At 38.2% G+C, this 19,643-nt stretch overlaps 1 protein-coding gene across 5 annotated transcripts in view; it reads right to left on the minus strand.

The window, feature by feature from the left end:
• The window catches only part of DCAF6 (DDB1 and CUL4 associated factor 6), a 59,341-nt gene that overhangs the window by 13,819 nt on the left and 25,879 nt on the right, over positions 1–19,643 (minus strand). For 3 of the 5 annotated variants that reach the window (XM_007434238.4, XM_007434237.4, XM_088144524.1), the window contains 4 exons: positions 14,442–14,561; positions 12,790–13,032; positions 8,276–8,443; positions 1,178–1,289 (listed from right to left, as the gene is read on the minus strand). In XM_007434238.4, the coding sequence (XP_007434300.1) occupies positions 1,178–1,289; positions 8,276–8,443; positions 12,790–13,032; positions 14,442–14,561 (643 nt within the window). The remainder of the gene's footprint in view (positions 1–1,177; positions 1,290–8,275; positions 8,444–12,789; positions 13,033–14,441; positions 14,562–19,643) is intronic. The other 2 variants (XM_007434240.4, XM_007434239.4) reach the window with 1 other exon arrangement.

A 19,643-nucleotide genomic window follows, 5' to 3' on the forward strand; every position in this document is an offset into this window, starting at 1 on the left:
GGAAGCGGTAAACATAAGATAGTTGGCTGTTTCTGAGCAGACAGAAATGATGGTTCAGAATTTATACCTGGTCAGATTTCAAACTCTTCACATTCTCTTACGGGACTGCCCTCTTAGAAGCGGAGAGATGACTTTCTTAACTTCAGCCCTCATAGCATTTGTTGATAACTGACGCTTAATTACATTCTCTGAAGTCCTGCTCCCTGTCCAGGTTAGGTTGGAATGTTCCAGCCATCAAAGAGCATTGATATTTGCCTAGAAAAAAGCCTCAAATAGCTTCTGAATAAATGGAGGGGCAGCAGCAGGTCTTTTCAACCCTTTCTCTGGGCCAGGTGAGGGGTGCCCTATTTCTGCTCTAGAAAAAGAAACCATAAGTCCAATGTATCATTTGGGAACTACAGAGCCCATCTGGAAATGAGAGACCATGAGTATTGCCTAGGAACATGCACATTGGTCGTCTTTCTGCCCAAAATCTCTTTGGCTACAGAAAATATCTGACAGGAGTTCAGCATAAACACAAACTATGGATCCCCGAATGACCATTTAGGGAATCATTACAGAAAGGCAACCTACTGGTTCCTAACTGGATTTCTTATATTGATAGCTTTATAGCTTAGAACATGGTGATCTACATGTTAGCCTGTTCTGAATGGAATCTGCCTGACCAGTAAGACCAAGAAAAGGATTGCTGTGGAGTGTCATTTTCAAGATAAGCCTTCTTGATGACAAATCACCTCTTCTAGAATACCTTGTATCCTGGAATAGTTAGCCTCATTCCTACTAGTGTTCCAGAAGGTTAAGATCTGTGTATTCTGAATGGCCTTTGGCAATGAGAGAATGGATGGAATACTGCCTCAGAAAGTGGTGCTATTAAAACTCAAGGGAAGTATGGAAATCAAATGTCCAATTATGAGTTAATAGGTTTTACTACAATATCCTCATACATGCAGTAAAATTAATATTCTATCATTGTCTTATTGCAATTTCTTCACATTCTCCCCATACTTTTAATTGTCTTGTATATAGAACCTCTGTTTCATAAGGTTTCTAAAAAGAATCATGTTCCCTTTTACCTAACATAATCAAATTTTCTAATCAAATTATTTCTATTATATAATAACTATAAAAATAAAAGTTTCAGTTGAAAATATAGCCTGCATTTGTAATGACTACTTACCATTCATCAGTGAAATCCAATTTAATTGTACTTGTAGTTGTTCCTTCTGTGCTGTAATGTAAACTTAAAACAGGTTCACCTGTTCCAGGCCGTGGACTTGCTTTTTCATCATCTAAAAACAAAGCGTTGCAAATGTGAATAGATAACATAATGAAGATATTGTGCTATTTAGCTTGTGCTAGTCTTGGTCTTTTAAAGATATGTAATATTAATGTGCAATTATATATTATACATGTATATTATACCCATAATATACGTGTATAATATATAATGTGCAATTTGTAACTTTGTCCTGCTTGCCAAAAACAATAGGGCAAGGAGGCAGGAAATGAAATTTTAGAAATACAGTGGAACCTCGGTTTACAAACTTAATTCGTTCCATGACTCTGGTTGCAACCCGAATTGGTCGCAACCCAAAGAAAATTTCCCCATAAGGTTCAATGTAATTACCGTTAATCCGTTCTGGCGTGGAGGACAGGGAGGTGGCTATTGCTTGGAGGGAGAGTCCCCCTCCCTATGACCACGTGTCGGGGCGGAAAATAGCCATGGACCACGTGTCGGGCGGAAAAATGGCCGCGGACCACGTGCCGGGGCGGAAAAATGGCCGCGGACCACGTGTCAGGGGCGGAAAAATGGCCGCGGACCACGTGTCAGGGGCGGAAAAATGGCCGCGGACCACGTGTCAGGGGTGGAAAATGGCCGCGGACCACGTGTCAGGGGCGGAAAAATGGCCGCGGACGTGTCAGGGGCGGAAAAATGGCCGCGGACCACGTGTCAGGGGCGGAAAAATGGCCGCGGACCACGTGTCAGGGGCGGAAAAATGGCCGCGGACCACGTGTCAGGGGCGGAAAAATGGCCGCGGACCACGTGTCAGGGCGGGAAAATGGCCACGGACCACGTGTCAGGGCGGGAAAATGGCCACGGACCACGTGTCAGGGGCGGAAAATGGCCGCGGACGTGTCAGGGGCGGAAAAATGGCCGCGGACCACGTGTCAGGGTGGAAAAATGGCCACGGACCACGTGTCAGGGCGGGAAAATGGCCACGGACCACGTGTCAGGGGCGGAAAATGGCCACGGACGTGTCAGGGGCGGAAAAATGGCCGCGGACCGGGTCACGGGAGGGAAAATGGCCGCGTATCCTGCTCATACCCCGAGGCGGAATTCGCAAACCCAAGCAAAATTTTGCGGCCGGAGCTGGTCGTAACCTGAAAAGTTCGTTAACAGAAGCGTTCGTAACCCGAGGTTCCACTGTACATAAATAATTTCTACACTAATAGGTGCTGGAGCTGGACTTTATCTTTTTATAAACAGTAATGTTTATCATATTCACTGTATGAACAATGTTTCCAGTAAATATGTTTAATCATTTTAATTTGAGAACTGAATATATTCTGAAGAATAATAGCTTCCAATTTTTATTGTAACCTAACAGAAAACTTCAGTAGTCAGCAGGGTAGCAGACAAAAACATCAGTACTCTTATGTTTATAATGGCTTGCCTAACCTCTTTTCAGGAACTCTAATAAGAAAACTGGAATTTCTTAATTTCACAATAGAACTAAGTAAAACACAACTAAGTATAACTCATGAATTTGGATATTTTTACAATAAGCTTCATGTAGGGGATTATCTGACATATATATAAGTAACCACCCATAACAATGTATCAGTCTGCATACCACTAGGTTGAGGACAGATCATCCTGATTTATCTATGTGATCAGTACCAATTTGTTGACACATCATCATCAATCCCAGAAAATTGTAATAGATCTTTTTATTCTACAAAATTCATCTTAGATAACAAAAGTTATGGAAGAAATGGCAAAAACTACAAAAATCAGGATCTCACACAAATTTTGCAATTTAATAAGTTGGCAACAGATGCCTCCAAAATATACACTTTCTGCATATTATATTATTATGGTTGGTTGCACAGTCAGCCAGAAGTTTAGACTAAATTTGGCATTTTATCCATCTATGAGTCCTCCCAAGGACCTGGGATAGGCAGTTGTTGTTTGATGGTGTTAAAGGTATCATTGCAGGATGTGTTATTATTATGGTTGGTCACACAATCAGCCAGATGTTTAGACTGGATTTGGCATTTTTATCCACCTATCAAGTCCTTCCCAAGGACCTGGGATAGGCAGATTTTATTGTTTGATGGTGTTAAAGGTATTGTCGCAGGATATAAGCTGTTCCAAGTAAAGCTGCCTTTTGCAATTGACTGAGGGTGATTTTGTCAATGCCGATGCTCTTCAAGTGGTGCTCCAGATGTTTTGGGATTGCACCTAAGGCACCTATAACTATTAGTACTATCTTTGCTTTCTTTTGCTGTAGTTGTTCTACTTCTATTTGCAGGTCTTTATATTTTGTGATTTTCTCCAGTTCTTTCTCTTCTATTCAGCTGTCTCCAGGTATTGCAATGTCCACTATCCAGATATTTTGTCTTTCTTATCAACAATTGTAAAGTCTGGGGTGTTGTGTGGCAGGTGTTTGTCTGTTTGAATTCTTAAGTTCCAGAGCACTTTAGCTTCTTCATTTTCTATTACTTTGTCTGTTTTGTGGTCCCACCAGTTCTTGCTTGCAGGCAAATGGCATTTCTGCAGATACTCCAATGCACCATTGTTGCTACTTTGTCATGCCATTGTTTGTAGTCAGTCTGTGCAATCTTCGTGCAGCAGCTAACTAGGTGGTCCACTGTTCCTTCACCTTCTTTGCAGAGGCAGCATTTGCTGTTTGTTGCTGTCTTCTCAATCTTGGCTTTGTATGCATTTGTTCTTAAAGCTTGGTCTTGTGCAGCCAGAATTAGCCCCTCTGTCTCTTTCTTCAACTTTCCTGCTCTTAGCCATTGCCAGGTCTTGTTATTATCTGCTTTGCCTGCTAGTTTTTTTGTGTACTGGCCATGTAATATTTTGCCTTGCCATGTCTCTTTTCTATTCTTCATTTGATCTTTCTTTTAGGCCAGGGTGGTGGTAGTATCATTATTCCGCCTTTTTATATATAACTCAAGGCAATGAACATACCTCATATTCCTGCCTCCTTTTCCCCACAACAACAGTGAGGTGGGTTGGGCTGAGACAGAGGGACTGGTCCAAAGTCATCCAGCTGGCTTTCATGCCTAAGGGAGGCTTAAAACTCACAATCTCCTAGTTTCTAGGTCAGCACCTTAACCACTATACCATACTGGAATATAGAGTATATCAGAACTGTATCATCAGGAATTAAATAACTGGATTTTAAAAAAGAGTCCTAAAAGTTTTTGATAACTCATCCAGTGATATTTCTAACTAGATAGATGACTTAACATTTATCTTGGATAGCTCATTTATGCTTTTGAAAAGTAATAATTATTCTAATAATTCAGAAAGTAAATGGAAGTGTAACCCCTATAAAGCTTCAATCTGGTGAATGTGAATATTATGTTACTTAAAATAATCTTTAGAGGCCCTTTTCCAGATACTACCAGTGTCTGATGTTAAGCAGATGGTAAGAGTAGAAGGGACTGTATCAGCAGTGCTGTTCCTGTTGTGGAATACTCCCGCCAGCAAGGCCAGTAGTACCCAAGCCACCCACTGAACATTCAAATTGTCCTGTTCTGTAGGAATACCTGGATATTATGGGAGAAACTGTAATGTCCTGGAGCCAGATTATGTTAGCTCAGAACATCTGCATCTCTACATGATATTTTGAGTTAACAGGAACAGAAGAAAACTTTTAATATCATATGTCTTTAAATATATTTCTGTCAACTCACATATAAATCTTAAAGCATGGCAGCAAGCTATAAGATCTTACAATAAAAGTAATTTCCATAACATGGCATCATTTTTAAGCAAATCCTTGGAGCCTAAATAGTGCTTAGGAATACTTAGATTCATCTTACTAAAAGTTAGATGTACAGAAGGAAGTGGATAAATATCCATGTCATCAGTAAATCACATCTAATACAGAGAGGGATTTTAACTATATATAGAGTTACGACTAGGATGCTTGTGACTGCTTGTATTATTATTTTTTTTAGTTAATCTACCTATCGCTGAGATGACAATTATTATCAGATTAACAGTCTTTCAATCAATAAAAATGATGTATATTTAAATACGCTAACTTTTTCTTTTGAAAATTATAGAAAATGTCATCCGTCAGACAAAAAAGGTCTCCCAGAAAACCCAGAAAAGTTGATCCAAGATCAGGAAGTGATACTAATAATTAGTTTCATCAAAGAAAACCTAAAGTATCATCTAAGGACCACCTAAGGACCACTTACTCAGAGAAGAAAGATGAGGGCAACAGAAAAATCATCTAAGTTGTTTGGCATTACTTATGTTCATTTTTCCTTCCATTGATCTCATCACAAGTCCTTTCCAAACAAGGAAACAGTCCTCCAATCAAGAAACCTTTACAATTCCTATGATCCTATAGGCAGTTAAAATGTCTTCTCCAAAACTCTCCTGAAGCAAAAGGGAGCTTATCTTAGCTAAAAGATAGCTTGCATAATATTCTTTTCATCCTGGAGAATGTCCACCTATGTGGTTGCTAGGAGTCAATATTGACTTGATGGCACATAATAAAATAATAATCTTGTAATACTTTTGCTAGTAAATTTAAAACAGTGTTATAAATTAATGATGTTACAGTTTTATTTGAATGAAATGCCACTTGCCTTTAATTCATGTTCACTTTCTTACCCACCATTAGAAATATTTTTTCTCCAGAGTCCTGCTGTCCAGTGAATCATTATTGTTTTTATACCATATATGTTTTGTAATTATTATCTATATATTTGCCTGATTTATTTTACTTCCTGTATTTGCTTAATTTTTAATGTACTACTACACATTTTAGAAAGTTTTATTGAACTGCTATGCTCCAGTGCAGAGACTGTGATTATTTGGTTTAATAATATCAATTAAGACAACATACTTACCTGAAACAGTCCTTCACTCTTAATAATTCACCTGACACACTTTTAAATAAAACTATTCTGAAGTGTTTCAGTTACCTCTATTGTTTAGTAGACTGATGACCCTGTCATTGATCATATGATATAGTCATCAGCTAACCACTGGCTACAGAATCAATTCATTGTTTATGTTCTAAACATCAATGAAAATCATTATTTTTGCTGATATCTCTTTATACCATGAGTCCTTGCAAGGTATCATAAACTACTCTTCCTTGTTTTCCTGCCCCCCAAATAATGATCTTTTACATTAGAACTCCAGCCTGACAAGAAAGTATAACCAAGGTTTTGCCTAATATTGAATGCAAATCATAATTTTAGAGGAACAGATGTTGGTTAAAAACACTAAAGACAGGCTGTAATGTCTTTTTTTTTCCTATTTAAATTCACTTAAATCATAGTATTGTCATGACTACAGGAATAAAACTGTCCTGCTGCTAAATAAGATACCTAAGAAAATGAAGTCAATACGATACAAAAACTATGACAGCTAATTCAGAATAATTTGAAAAAAGGGCAATTAAGGCTGAAATCCTAAACATATTTAAAAATAGGGATGTAAAAAATTCTCATATTTCTGGACTGACACATTTTGCACATACCTACTTACAAAGAAGCAAACACCATATAATTTAGTACTTCTGAGTTGACATACAGGATCATACTTCATGGCTATGTCCATTTACTGCTGTATCAAAACCTACAGATGTTCAGTGAACTGTAGAACAACACAGTCGTATGTAGTACCTTCGACTACATGCCTAAAAGCACGCACAAGTAGGCTTGGCTCAAGACATCAGCTCATCCCTTTCCCACAGAATGTGGCAGGGTATTTGCCATTCTTTTCTTGTATAGCGTGAGTTGAGTCTTCTTGCATAGCTGAAGAATGTAGCTTATGAAGTCTTCATGCTATGAATTTTATATATATAGCAGAATGGGGAACTCTGGATTGAGAAATGGATTATCTCAGGGGCAGTGAAGGTTGTCAAAGGAGGGTCCTCCTCTATATTCAAGCCCTAAAAGGCAATTCATTTCCATGTGTGGAGCAGTCACTCTATGTTGTTCTTTCAATGAAAAAAGGGACTGACTTGAAATATTTTGAGGCTCCATTCTGCCAGTAGATTGGAAGCTTATTCTTCATGAAATATGATGTAAGATACTGAAAGGTGAAAGCTTAGTATCATATGTTAAAGCATAAACAAGATTTTCTGTTTGTTCTGAGATCAGTGGTCATATAAGTAACATGGAATTTCTTTCTCAAGTTCACTTCAAACAAGCCATTATGCTTTGTGAATTTTTATTGTATTTATTTACAAGGATTAGCAACACCAATTAATAAAAAGTACAAACCATGAAGAGCACAACTGCCAAACTTATCTTTACCATGCATCAGTTTTTAACACGTCAGATAAATTTTAGTAATTTGTGAGTTAAATGAAAATGTAACTTAACTGAAAGATGAGTTTATGACTTTGATCAAAAAATTTTTTTGCTTCTTCAAAATAGGAAACCTTAGATTGTTATTTACCTGAAACTGAGTTGTGTTCCAATAAAAGTACACAAAGTCAAGAATGCATAAACCCTACACTGTTACAAATCACAATGGCAAAACAAAAAACAAACAAACAAAAAACCTAGGGGAATTTTCCTGGTGTGAAGCCTTACCATGAACAGCCCCAGACCAGATGCCCAAACAACAATCTTAGAAAATCATACATCATTCTTGATGATCTCAAAGGCTAGTTTTGCAGTTTTAGCAGAAATGAAGTGAGATATCTTCTCTTGGATTCCCATTCCAGGGAATACTTAACTAAGTTTAACTAAACCTAGTTAAACACTGCCACTACAATTAATCAATTCCTCAGGTTGGAGCAGAAGGGCCTGGAATATTTTTTTTAAAAAATCAGATTTTATCCAGACATGACATATCCTTAACTAAAATGTGTTACAGAGGTAAAGAACAATACAGCCAAGTATTAGTCAGTAACAATGTGATGATAAATACCACCAAATGCAACAGGCAAGCAGCAACTGCATACGCTATTTGATCCTGAGGGAAAGCGTCTGAGCAAACAACAGCAGCACAAACTACATAACTACATTAGCTGCTTAATAAACCTTGACAAATGACAACCTGTAGGCTGAGGGTCCTGTGAGGATCCCTTAGGGGAAGACTGATCAGAGCTGGAGGACTGCTGTGCTGAACCCTCCGCTAGCTCTCGCTGTCTCTGCTGTTCAGCCTTCTTAAGCCTCAGCCGCTGCAAGCCCCTACGGAGTATAGCTAACTCAGGCGCCAATAATTCTGACAGGAAAAAAGGATGTAAAAAGAAACAGGCATAGAACATAAGATAAAAGGAATATAATGACTAAAGAGCAAGGTAATAGGTATTATGTAGAGAATAAAAGCATCACATTTCATTTTTAAAAGCAGACTATTGATACTCTGCACAGGAATAAAATGTGTTTTATTTGGTTTATTATTTTTTCTAAAGTATGAGAATTATGTTCATTATATATCTTTCTTAGATCTACTAGCTCAATTGCTTAAGTAATTAAGTTCTGAAAAATGAAAAAACAACCATGATGATGCAGAACATATATACATGATGATTTCCTACACAACTCCGACCCAAATGACTGTTTCTACTCTAACAATATTCATTTGAATTAAAAGCTCAATGTAGTATGTGGACAAAACTGAAGCCTGACAATCAAAGTTGCCATCAAAATACCAGGTTTTAAATTACAATATAAAGTGTAGTTATGTGTCCTATTTAATGTGAATGTGATGAAGCACAATAAAAGCTGTCTTCATGTTTAATGCTGAAATGAGTAGTTTTTGCTTAGAAGTCAGTTTTCAAGTTTGGGATTTGATCCTTCTGCCAATAAAGAACAAAACTGAAGTATGACGATCCATGCATACCCTAACATATAAACATGTGTCATAATTTTTGTTTTTATGATAAAAATAGTTAGATTAGGCAACTGCTATGCTGGATGTAACAAATTACTTCTCTAGCCTAGCCAACCACAGCACATCAAAAGTTTCCCAATACTCAGCAGTAGTCACCCAGGAGCGACAGGGCTAGTCAAAACATTTTAGTGCTCAATTTGCAGAAGTGAAACGATCACCATTTGATACCTTCCAGTGTTTTCATGTGATAGTACATTCTTGAAAAAGTGAAAAACATAAAACTACCAAAACAGTAGATTTTCTGTAACAAATTAACACTATCTAATTCAGAGCACAATAATGCATTGCTTTATTTTCAGACTTAGCTATTATTTTCCTGAACCAATTACATAACAATTTCTGAAAATACGGACTAAAAATAAGAGCAGGAAAAACAGGATTAAACATTCAAGACCACTTGTACTAAACAAAACAGTGACAACTACTGCAACAAATTTTTCTCTTATAGCCAGTACCTCTTAGTAACAATCCAATTTAAATATTTAAAGCATTACAATTTGAAGGAGAATTAGACTAGCATACATCAGACTTGTTTAAATATATAACTGATTTGTTTTCTGGCTACATATCCTTTAAAAAGTGTTTGGCTGTAACAGCCACAACACAGTGAATTTTTTAGCTAATTGCTCAAAGGTACATAGAAGATGTCCACTTAAGTGGCACCATCAAACCATCTCCAAAAGGTAATCAAGATTAGACCTAGTCAATACTTGGATGGGAGATGACTGAGAAATCTCAGGCCTATACTAGACTTGGGGGGGGGGGGGAATGGCAAGCCACTTCCACACTGTTGCCAGGAAAACAAAATGGGTATCTCCTGAAGTCCCTAGAAATTGAGTTCTACTTGAGGAAGACTTCACTTTTTATTTGGAAGATATTGTTTTTTGTGAGATGTCTTAAAACACGATAGCCTGGCAAAGGAACATATGTTAGAATTTTATTGTGATAAGATTGCACAATAAATTAAATATAAACTGCATTCTAATTACTAAATGTAGTTCACCTCACAATGCCAACAGAAACAGTAAGATGCTAATTGTCCAGGACAGAAAAACATTCAATTTAACTTAGCTGAATAAAGGTCAGTGGAATAATTTTCTCACAAAGACAGCTATTTAACTCTATAGGAATCACACATTTACAAAACTGATATTCATCCATAGGAATTCCATAGGTGAGCAAGCACATATTTAGTTCTATGTGTAAACATATAAAGTAACATCTGAGAAAAATCTACAATTGATAAATAAGTTTTACATCTAAACCCAATTCTTCTATACTTCATTTGGAAATATACAGTAACACTTTTATACTGATATTCAATATTGTTCCTTTGAATAAAAGTCTTCCAAGTAGTTTGCTGTGTCCAACAAGTTATTAGATTTTTTTCCTAAGAACTAATAGAGCACACCATACTGCTTTTGAACCTGAGGGGAACAGCTGTTTCAAAAGCATATGTGGGGCATTACTTGGGAATTACCATTTCAAACAAAAGCAACCCAAAATTCCACTGAGTTGGTGGTATAAGCCCTTCAGTTTGCCATTTGAGATGAGGTGTTTTTCAAGTTATCCTAATAACACCTGAGAGGAGCATTTTCCAGGATGATATGAAAACAGATTCTTCAATAACAGCTGGCACTGGATTTAACATTATGGTAGATTAAGCCTGTTATGGTTTCAGTCCCCCAAAAATTTAACCTTACACTTCATGCTCAATTGCTAAAAATGAAATGTCTTTACTTCTGGAATAGTGGTGAGCAAGTGGATTGATTCATAAGCATAAGCTATAAGAGGATGGAGCTTATTTGAAAAAGTGGAAATATTAAAGCAGTTTTTATGGGGTGTGTTAATCTTTACAGAGTCTTTTTATCTAATGCAGCTCAGTCATTTTTACTGAAAAATGCTTCATATTTAATGCAGGAATCACATTTGCTATGGATATAGTAGCATTTATGGTACATCTCCAAACATGCAACTGATGCTACATGCCAAGCATAAAATCAATTTAAAATTTTTTCAGTCTCATTCCCAGAACTGCAGGGCTTAATACATGAAGCCAAAGCTATTTTCATAGATTTCATTTTGCCTACCCAGTACATAACAGCTTCAAAACATATTGGTACAATTGATCCTATGCAGAGATTCTCTGTGTGAATGTAAAGGAATTTTATGCCATCTTTCCAAGAAAATGGCTAACAATAATTTGATAGAATTTGCAATTAAATCCTCCTAAACCACAATTAAAATTAAACAATGAAATGACAATATAAAACAGTATATAATGTGTGAAGCTTTCTATGAGTCATAACTGTTTTGAAGCTTGATGCCCAAAAGTATTTCAATTTACTAACCCCTCAGTTCTTTCCCATCCTAATGACAATCCTTAATAAAGATGAAATTTTATTTCTGGTGTTTAAGTGTTGTTGTTGTTTACATCCATCTAAATTACTGAAATGCTAAAAATACTGCATGTATTCTAATGACAACAGAGTGAGAATGGAAGCTAGGCTGTATCTCAGTTTCCAATCAACTCACAAAAATTCCCTCTACAGGACAGTAGTAAGAATTCCAACATATACAACACTCAACTTTTAAAGGGTGCTAGAACTGCTGCGGTCACTGTTTCTGATACAGAATTTCAACTATCTTCTACTGCTGCAGGTTATAGAAATCTTCATATGGATTAGCTGACGTATAACTACAGGTAGAAAAGCCAGGTAGCAAGCAACATAACCAATGAAGTACTTTCTACTATATTGTAACAGCCAGCTCACTAAGTTGCATGAACACAGTGCAGATGTGGCACAAGATGTATGTTCAATTAAAAAAATGTCTATTGTAATGTAAGTCTAATTCTTGCCTACAAATGATTAGCACAATAAACAACAGAACAATTAAGAGACAGTAATTGGTTGGTTTCTTAATAGAAATAACATATAGTCAGAACCTAAAGATTCGCACAACTAGTTCTACAGACCAAAACAGCATTTATGCTCATGTTTCTTAAATGATAAGTTTCCATTTTGTGTAATAAACAGCTTTTTTGGGGGGGAAACCCTCTTTTTTGAAAGGGCAACAGTGTCTTACATTCAATATACATAGTAATTCTTGGGAAAGGTGGTCGAGCAAATAAATATAAAGTAGTTGTACAGATCCTATCCATTTTCTCTGCTAAAAGCATCTCCACATTAATTATTGCTAATTTAAGTTGTAAAACAGAGTTACTGCATATTTTACATATTAGCATTATGGATTCAAAAATGTTTATAACCTAACTACAGTTGAATGAATTTTAAAACAAGCTCTGCCAATGAAAATCTGGGAACATAAAACAATTCAGTTCTCCTATAATCTTCAACATATATTATAAAGGTGAAAAACTGTTCTTGGGGTAGGAAGTAGAGCTAAACATTTCAAGACATATCTTTTTGGAGGAAAGGAGCAACAGACTGTTTGTAACAAATTATCCCCACACTTCAGCCTAGTAAAACTTTGAATAAAAAGTCAATTAATGTAACAGCAGATTTCATAACTGCAGGTCACTAAACGTGAGCATATGTGTTCCTTCATAACCAAATATATGACTACACTGAATACTGGTATAATAAATATATATTCCAAAGTCCCGATACAGATTAAATACATAAGGTGTTTGAACAAGGAAACTAGCATACCAGACTGATGGAGTGTAGGAGGTGCAGGTGTTTCCGGGAAAGGTCTTTGTTCATTGTCAGGAGAGGAGAGTAAAGAAGTAGAAGGAGGACTTTCTGTTGATGAAGATGTTGAGGGAGCCTGAGCTGACACTGTAGATGATGATGACTGCAATTGTTCAGGACCATCTACTTCCATTGAAGTTTCTGTTTCAGCACCTGGCAAGACACTTCCTGGGGTAGAGACATCTGATCTACTTGTTCCACCTTTGAAGAAAAGCATCAATTTAACTTTGCTCGTTTTTTCTTCTAAAAAGATTCTCAGTTTATGTTATTTATTCAGCACAATAACATATTAATACTTTCAACACAATAACATATTAATATTTTCAACTTTCAACAGAGTACATTAAACAAATGTGTGACATTTAGAATAATAAATTTGGAAGGGACTATTTAGACCATCAAGTCCAACTCCTGCTCAATGCAAGATGCCAATGAAACCATACAGATACTGTCTACCCTCTGCTTGAACACTTCCAATGAAGAGGAGCCCCCACTTTTTTTGGTCATTAGTTCCACTGTCAAACTAATCTTGCTGTTAAGACATTTTTCCTAATATTTATTTGTCTGTTTGTTTGATTTCAGGATTGCCCAATTCCAGACTGACTCTATACCTTTCGGTAACTTAAATCCATTATTGCACATCCTGCAGTCTGAATGAGAAAAAACATGTACTAAGATGTTCTTCTACGTGACAACTTTTCAGATATTTGAAGAGTGGTATCATTTCCCTTTTTCACTGTATCTTCTCAAACCTACATATACCCATCATCTTTGATCTCTCTTTGTAGGGCTGAGTTTCTAGCCCCCTGATCACTTTTGCTGCACTTCTTTGAAATTATTGCCCAGAACTGGACAAAGTATTTGAGGTGACCACTGACCAGAGTAGGAGAAGGTGGATTTGGAAATTATGCTTCTGCTGATATACAATTCGCTGTTTTTGCAGCCACTTCACAATGTTGGTTCATACTGAGTAGGGCCTCAACTATTCCAAGATGTTTTTTATAAATACGAAGCCAGGTAACATCCATCCTATGCCTAGACATTCGATTTTTGTTTATTAAATGAAGATTTTTGCATTTGTCTCTGTTAAATTTGATGTTGTAACTCTCAGCTCATTTCTACGAAAATCATTTTGAATTTTCTGTCTTCTACAATATAAACTACTTATATCATCTGCAAGTATGATAAGCATCTTCCCTCCTCTTTATTGAAATAAGTAACGATTCAGATCCAGAATTGATCCCTATAGTAACAACTTGATATTTCTCTTTAATTTAATGAGGAACCATTAGTGAACAATCAAAGTGTTATTTGAGCCAATTTTGAGTCAACAATTTTCATTTAAGTGTCATGCTATCCAGCCAACATTTTACTATCTCAGCATGCTATGGGGAATTTCTCCGGTTTTGCTGAAGTAAAAATATTTTATTTCTACAGCACTCCTACAATCAGTTACCCAATCAAAAAATAAGGTAAGATTAATCAGAAAAAAAATTGTTCTTGTCAAACTTATTCTTGACTTGAGATAGCAACCTTAAAATATCAGTATATTTTGGATTAAATACACCTGTTATAGTCACTTAATTGTGAGGGCTATTAAAAGCATTTACCTCTAGATCGAGACCGTCCTCTTCCTCTGTTGCTCTGTGCAACTTCACTTGCTTCTTCAAACCATCTTGATAACATGTCAGACATTCTTTGCATTAATGAAACATTAGGACTCTGTTCACCTATGTATAAACAGTGATATTAATGTTTTTACTGTACTTTTGGTTTTACTACCTGCGATCATGTATATTTACATCTCTGAAAAATGAAAGAATGAAAACATAAGTGATATTTATTTTTTATATTTTGTGTTTTATTACTTTTTTGTATTTTATTACCATCATTATTATTATTTCAATTTGTATGGCCATCCATCTCATCTAGGTGACTCTGGGCAGCTCACAACAGGCAAAAACAACAACAAAAACAAAAATCCAATAAAAGCAAGTTAAAAAAACAATATACTAACATATAAGACAATCAATAATCATTTAAAAACAAATATAATTATCATGATCAGCAGCAGAATCCATCCTTACATCAGCTTAACACAGCTCCCCACCACTGCCAGACCCCAGGCATGGCAGCAGAGCCATGTCTTCAGGGCCTTCCTAAAGGCCAGGAGGGTTACGGCCAATCTAAGTTCCAGGGGGGATGATGATGTTCCACCGAACTGGAGGGAGCTGAGGGATGCAGGCCTGTGTTGAAACCACTCCTGGAAAACAGGCCTGCAGGGATGCCCATTCACAAAGGTGCCCAGGTGCTGCCGGTGCTGGGATACCTAAGCAGGCAGGCTCCTCTTGCACTGTGTCTGAGCCCAGCGGCCCTTCAGGACCTGGTGGTGGCAGATGGGTCCCTGAGCCACAAGCATGGCCTACCAAGGCAGTGGGCGGCCCTCTGCCTCAATCAAGGCTTAAAAGCCTAACCTTACACCCTGCCCTCCGGGGCTGCTAGTGTAGCTGATTCTTTCATTTTTACAAAGCTGCTGGCTGTTTGTGAGGCTTTCTGGAATGGGCAAAGTAAGCAAAAAGACATAGGTGCACTTTTTAGTTAGCGTGCTTGTCTGAATGAGGAGCAGGAATAAGTCTATATCACAAATCCACCATGACTGAACACTTTCCCAGTCTTCACCACTCAATCCTTGCGTGCTTTTCCTAGTCGGTATTTGCAAAGAAAAAACTGAGCTTTTTCTAGAGGGAACAAAGAGATACAAAACACAAAAGAGAGTGCAGGGCTGGTGCAGAGATTTTGCATTCGGTTTTCTTTTCTGCAAAGTCCAACTCGAACATTTATCCACCGGTCACTCCCACATGGATAAACAAGCAGCGGGGTTGGGGAGAGTTCTTGCATGCCTCTCCTTGATTGGCTGGTGTTGCATGATGCTCTCCTGATTGGTTAGAGTATTTCGCGTGCCCGCCTACAGGTAGGGCATTCCCCCTGCCCCGCAAGTTTTGCCAACTGTTTTGTCCCCTGGTGGATTAGACTTGGCCAGCTGGCCATTAAACTTTTAAGGTCTTTTTCTGATTGGCTGAGCCCTCCCCACCATCATGTGGCTTGCATTCCCATTGGTCAGGGTGGTTGTGGAGTGGGTAGATGTGATGGAGGACTTGGGTGAGGAGATCCAAGGTCATGGGGAGAAGAAGCTCAAGCATCTCCTCAGCCTGCAGCCTAAGTGAAAGCTAAGAGGATGAGACTGGCATCACCCTAAGGAATTCATAGTGTTTAGTTGCAGACTTTGGGAGTTAGAGTTAGTCTGGCAAGATTCTGTCTAGCAGATGTAAGCTAATAAAGTAACTGAGCAATTCCAGAACCGTCCCGTGGAGCTTCTTGGGCTGAACCTGACAGTAGCCTCATAAAAATGAAGGAATCCCAGGCACGCGCCTTTGTGAGTGGGTGTCCACAAGTCCATTTTCCAGAAGTGCTTCCAACATGAGCCCATGTCCCTCCAGTTCTACTGCTACCCCAAACAGTGCCTCCCACACAGCCTCCACCTTTGCCTGGGGAGCTGCTGCTGGTTCTCCTGCCTCGCCCAGCAACAGAGACTGCCATGCCTTGCCATCCTACTGCCTCCTCCCCGGCCAGGCCTGGCAAGCTCCCTTCAGCAGACAAGGCTCTGCCTCCCTGCCATGCTCACCACATGCATCCCGCGACTGCACCATTGCCCAGCACCTGGATACCAGGCCAGCAGCAGGAAGAAGATGCAAAGGTCAGCTGTGGGCAGCAGGAGTAGGCGGCAGAATGCAGGGTGGCCAAAAGGGCAGAGATGGGGGAGAAGATAGGTGTGGGGGGGGGAGTTGAAGCACCCCTGCGGTCATAAGTGCAGGCGCGCTGCCAAGCACCCAAATTTTGATCACATGACTGCGGGGGCACTGCAATGGCCTTAACGTCAGGGACCAGTTATAAGTCCATTTTTTCAGCATCATTGTAACTTCAGTCGCTGAACGCATGGTTGTAAGTTGAGGACTATCTGTACTGTGATCACTTGAGGTAAAATCCAATATTATTTAAACTGACACCCTCTTGCACAAAAGAAATTCTCTTTACTTTTTCTCCTGAAGGACTTTGCAGAAGAATCTGAAAGGATGTGGGAAATCAAAGGCCAAAAGTGGAGGGGCAAAATTAAGGGTAATCCACAGTGGTGATAAGGCCAAGCTCTGCAGATATGAGAGAAGTCAACTTCAAATCAGATAATTATATAATTTGTGACATAAGACCATGTAGAAGAAAAATGGCAATGATATTCAAAAAGAACTTTGCTAAATATATCCTTGACTGTAACTCAATAAATTACAGGATCTATTAGAATGAATATATACCAATGAACATCAGCATCATGCAAGTGAATGTATTGCTACACCTGCAGTTAAGAAAGACAGTGAGGACTTTGATGGCCAATTGCAAGGGATGCTAAAAACAATACTAAAAAAGACATAATATTATTTAACTGGGGGTGACTTGAATACAAAGATTGGAGAAATGAAAGAATTGGAATCACTGAAAGTTTTTAACTGAATTAACATAATAATATCAACAAAGAACAGAAATGAAGACTCTCCACAATCACATCAGGAGATGCACAGCAGTGGAATCAAATTGACTTTGTGATAGGAAACAGATGATAAGAAATGCAATTCAGTCAACCAGGCCACTATCAGGTGCAAACTGTGGAAGAGACCATGAATTCTTGGTATCAAATATATGCATTAAACTTACAAAATCAATCTGGAGGACATATTGTCAGACTACTGTATAAGAGCAATGCACTGTATAAGAGCAAAGTCACAGTACAGTTAGTCCTTGCTAAATGATCATCTGTTTAATGACTGTTCAAAGTTACGACAATACATAAAAAAAGCTTACGACTGGTCCTTGCACTTACGACTGGTCACATGATTGTGATCCGTGTGCCTGGCAACCAGTTTTCACTTTCAACAGCTGCAGCATCCCATGGTCACAGGATTACCATTTGCGACCTTCCCAGCTGGCTTCCAGCAAGCAAAATCAATGGGGAACCACTTATTTCACTTAACGACCATGATGATTTGCTTAACCACAAAAAATGTTGTAAAATCGGATGCAGTCACATGATACCTCACTTAACAACACCCCACTTAACAACAATTTTTCCAGTTTCTATTGTGGTCATTAAGCGAGGACTACCTGTATACTTAATTTAAGTGAAAGCGAATCTGAGGAGCTAAGAATGAAGAGACATTGTGAAAAACAAAGTGAAAATAGATTCCCAAAATTTCAAAGATGAAAAGATCCAAGTGGTTTTCAGAACAAGCTATTGCAACATCCAGTAAAAGATCGAGGATGAAAACCTTGGGCATCATAAAGGGTGTATTACTGAATGACAATTTTCAACAAGCAAGGGTGAATAAGGAAAGGTATCTCAATCAAGAGTGTTGACCAACAGAAGAATGTAACATTAAAAGGAAAAGGAGAGATCTTTTTAAGAAGATCAGAGAAATCACAGGAAAATCTACAGGAAAAGTAGGAATATTTAAGCATAATTATAGAAAATATGTAACTGAGGAAATTGTATTAAAGGAAAATATAAATACTATTCTGAAACTCTAAACAAACAAGATTTTAGAATGTCAGAAACATTTGTAGAAGGAGAATATATTCAAGAACTGATAGAAAGACGACTTATGACAGGCAATACACCAATTGTCAAATAGGAAAGTACCAGGCACAGATGAAATACTATTTAAAGCCACAGAGAACAGGCAGTTAAACACTTCTACAGTCAGGTCCAGAAATATTGGGACATCGACACAATTCTAACATCTTTGGCTCTATATACCACCACAATGGATTTGGAATGAAACAAACACAGTGTGCATTAACTACAGACTGTCAGCTTTAATTTGAGGGTATGTACATCCAACTCAGGTGAACAGTGTAGGAATTACAACAGTTTGCATATGTGCCTCCCACTTGTTAAGGGACCAAAAGTAATGGGACAGAATAATAATCATACATCAAACTTTCCCTTTTTAATACTTGGTTGCAAATCCGTTGCAGTCAATCACAGCCTGAAGCCTGGAACGCATAGACATCACCAGACGCTGGGTTTCATCCCTGGTGATGCTCTGCCAGGCCTCTACTGCAACTGTCTTCAGTTCCTGCTTGTTCTTGGGGCATTTTCCCTTCAGTTTTGTCTTCAGCAAGTGAAATGCATGCTCAATGGGATTCAGGTCAGGTGATTGACTTGGCCATTGCATAACACTCCACTTCTGTCCCTTCAAACACTCTTTGGTTGCTTTTGCAGTATGCTTTGGGTCATTGTCCATCTGTACTGTGAAGCGCCGTCCAATGAGTTCTGCAGCATTTGGCTGAATGTGAGCAGATAATATTGCCCGAAACACTGCAGAATTCATCCTGCTGCTTTTGTCAGCAGTCACATCATCAATAAATACAAGAGAACCAGTTCCATTGGCAGCCATACATGCCCACGCCATGACACTACCACCACCATGCTTCACTGATGAGGTGGTATGCTTAGGATCATGAGCAGTTCCTTTCCTTCTCCATACTCTTCTCTTCCCATCACTCTGGTACAAGTTGATCTTGGTCTCATCTGTCCATAGGATGTTGTTCCAGAACTGTGAAGGCTTTTTTAGATGTCGTTTGGCAAACTCTAATCTGGCCTTTCTGTTTTTGAGGCTCACCAATGGTTTACATCTTGTGGTGAACCCTCTGTATTCACTCTGGTGAAGTCTTCTTTTGATTGTTGACTTTGACACACATACACC

This window comes from Python bivittatus, unplaced genomic scaffold, assembly GCF_059951505.1.
Source record: "Python bivittatus isolate LINGU-HERP-01145 unplaced genomic scaffold, Pbiv_v1 ctg000350_np1212, whole genome shotgun sequence".
Taxonomy (NCBI): Eukaryota; Metazoa; Chordata; class Lepidosauria; order Squamata; family Pythonidae; genus Python; species Python bivittatus.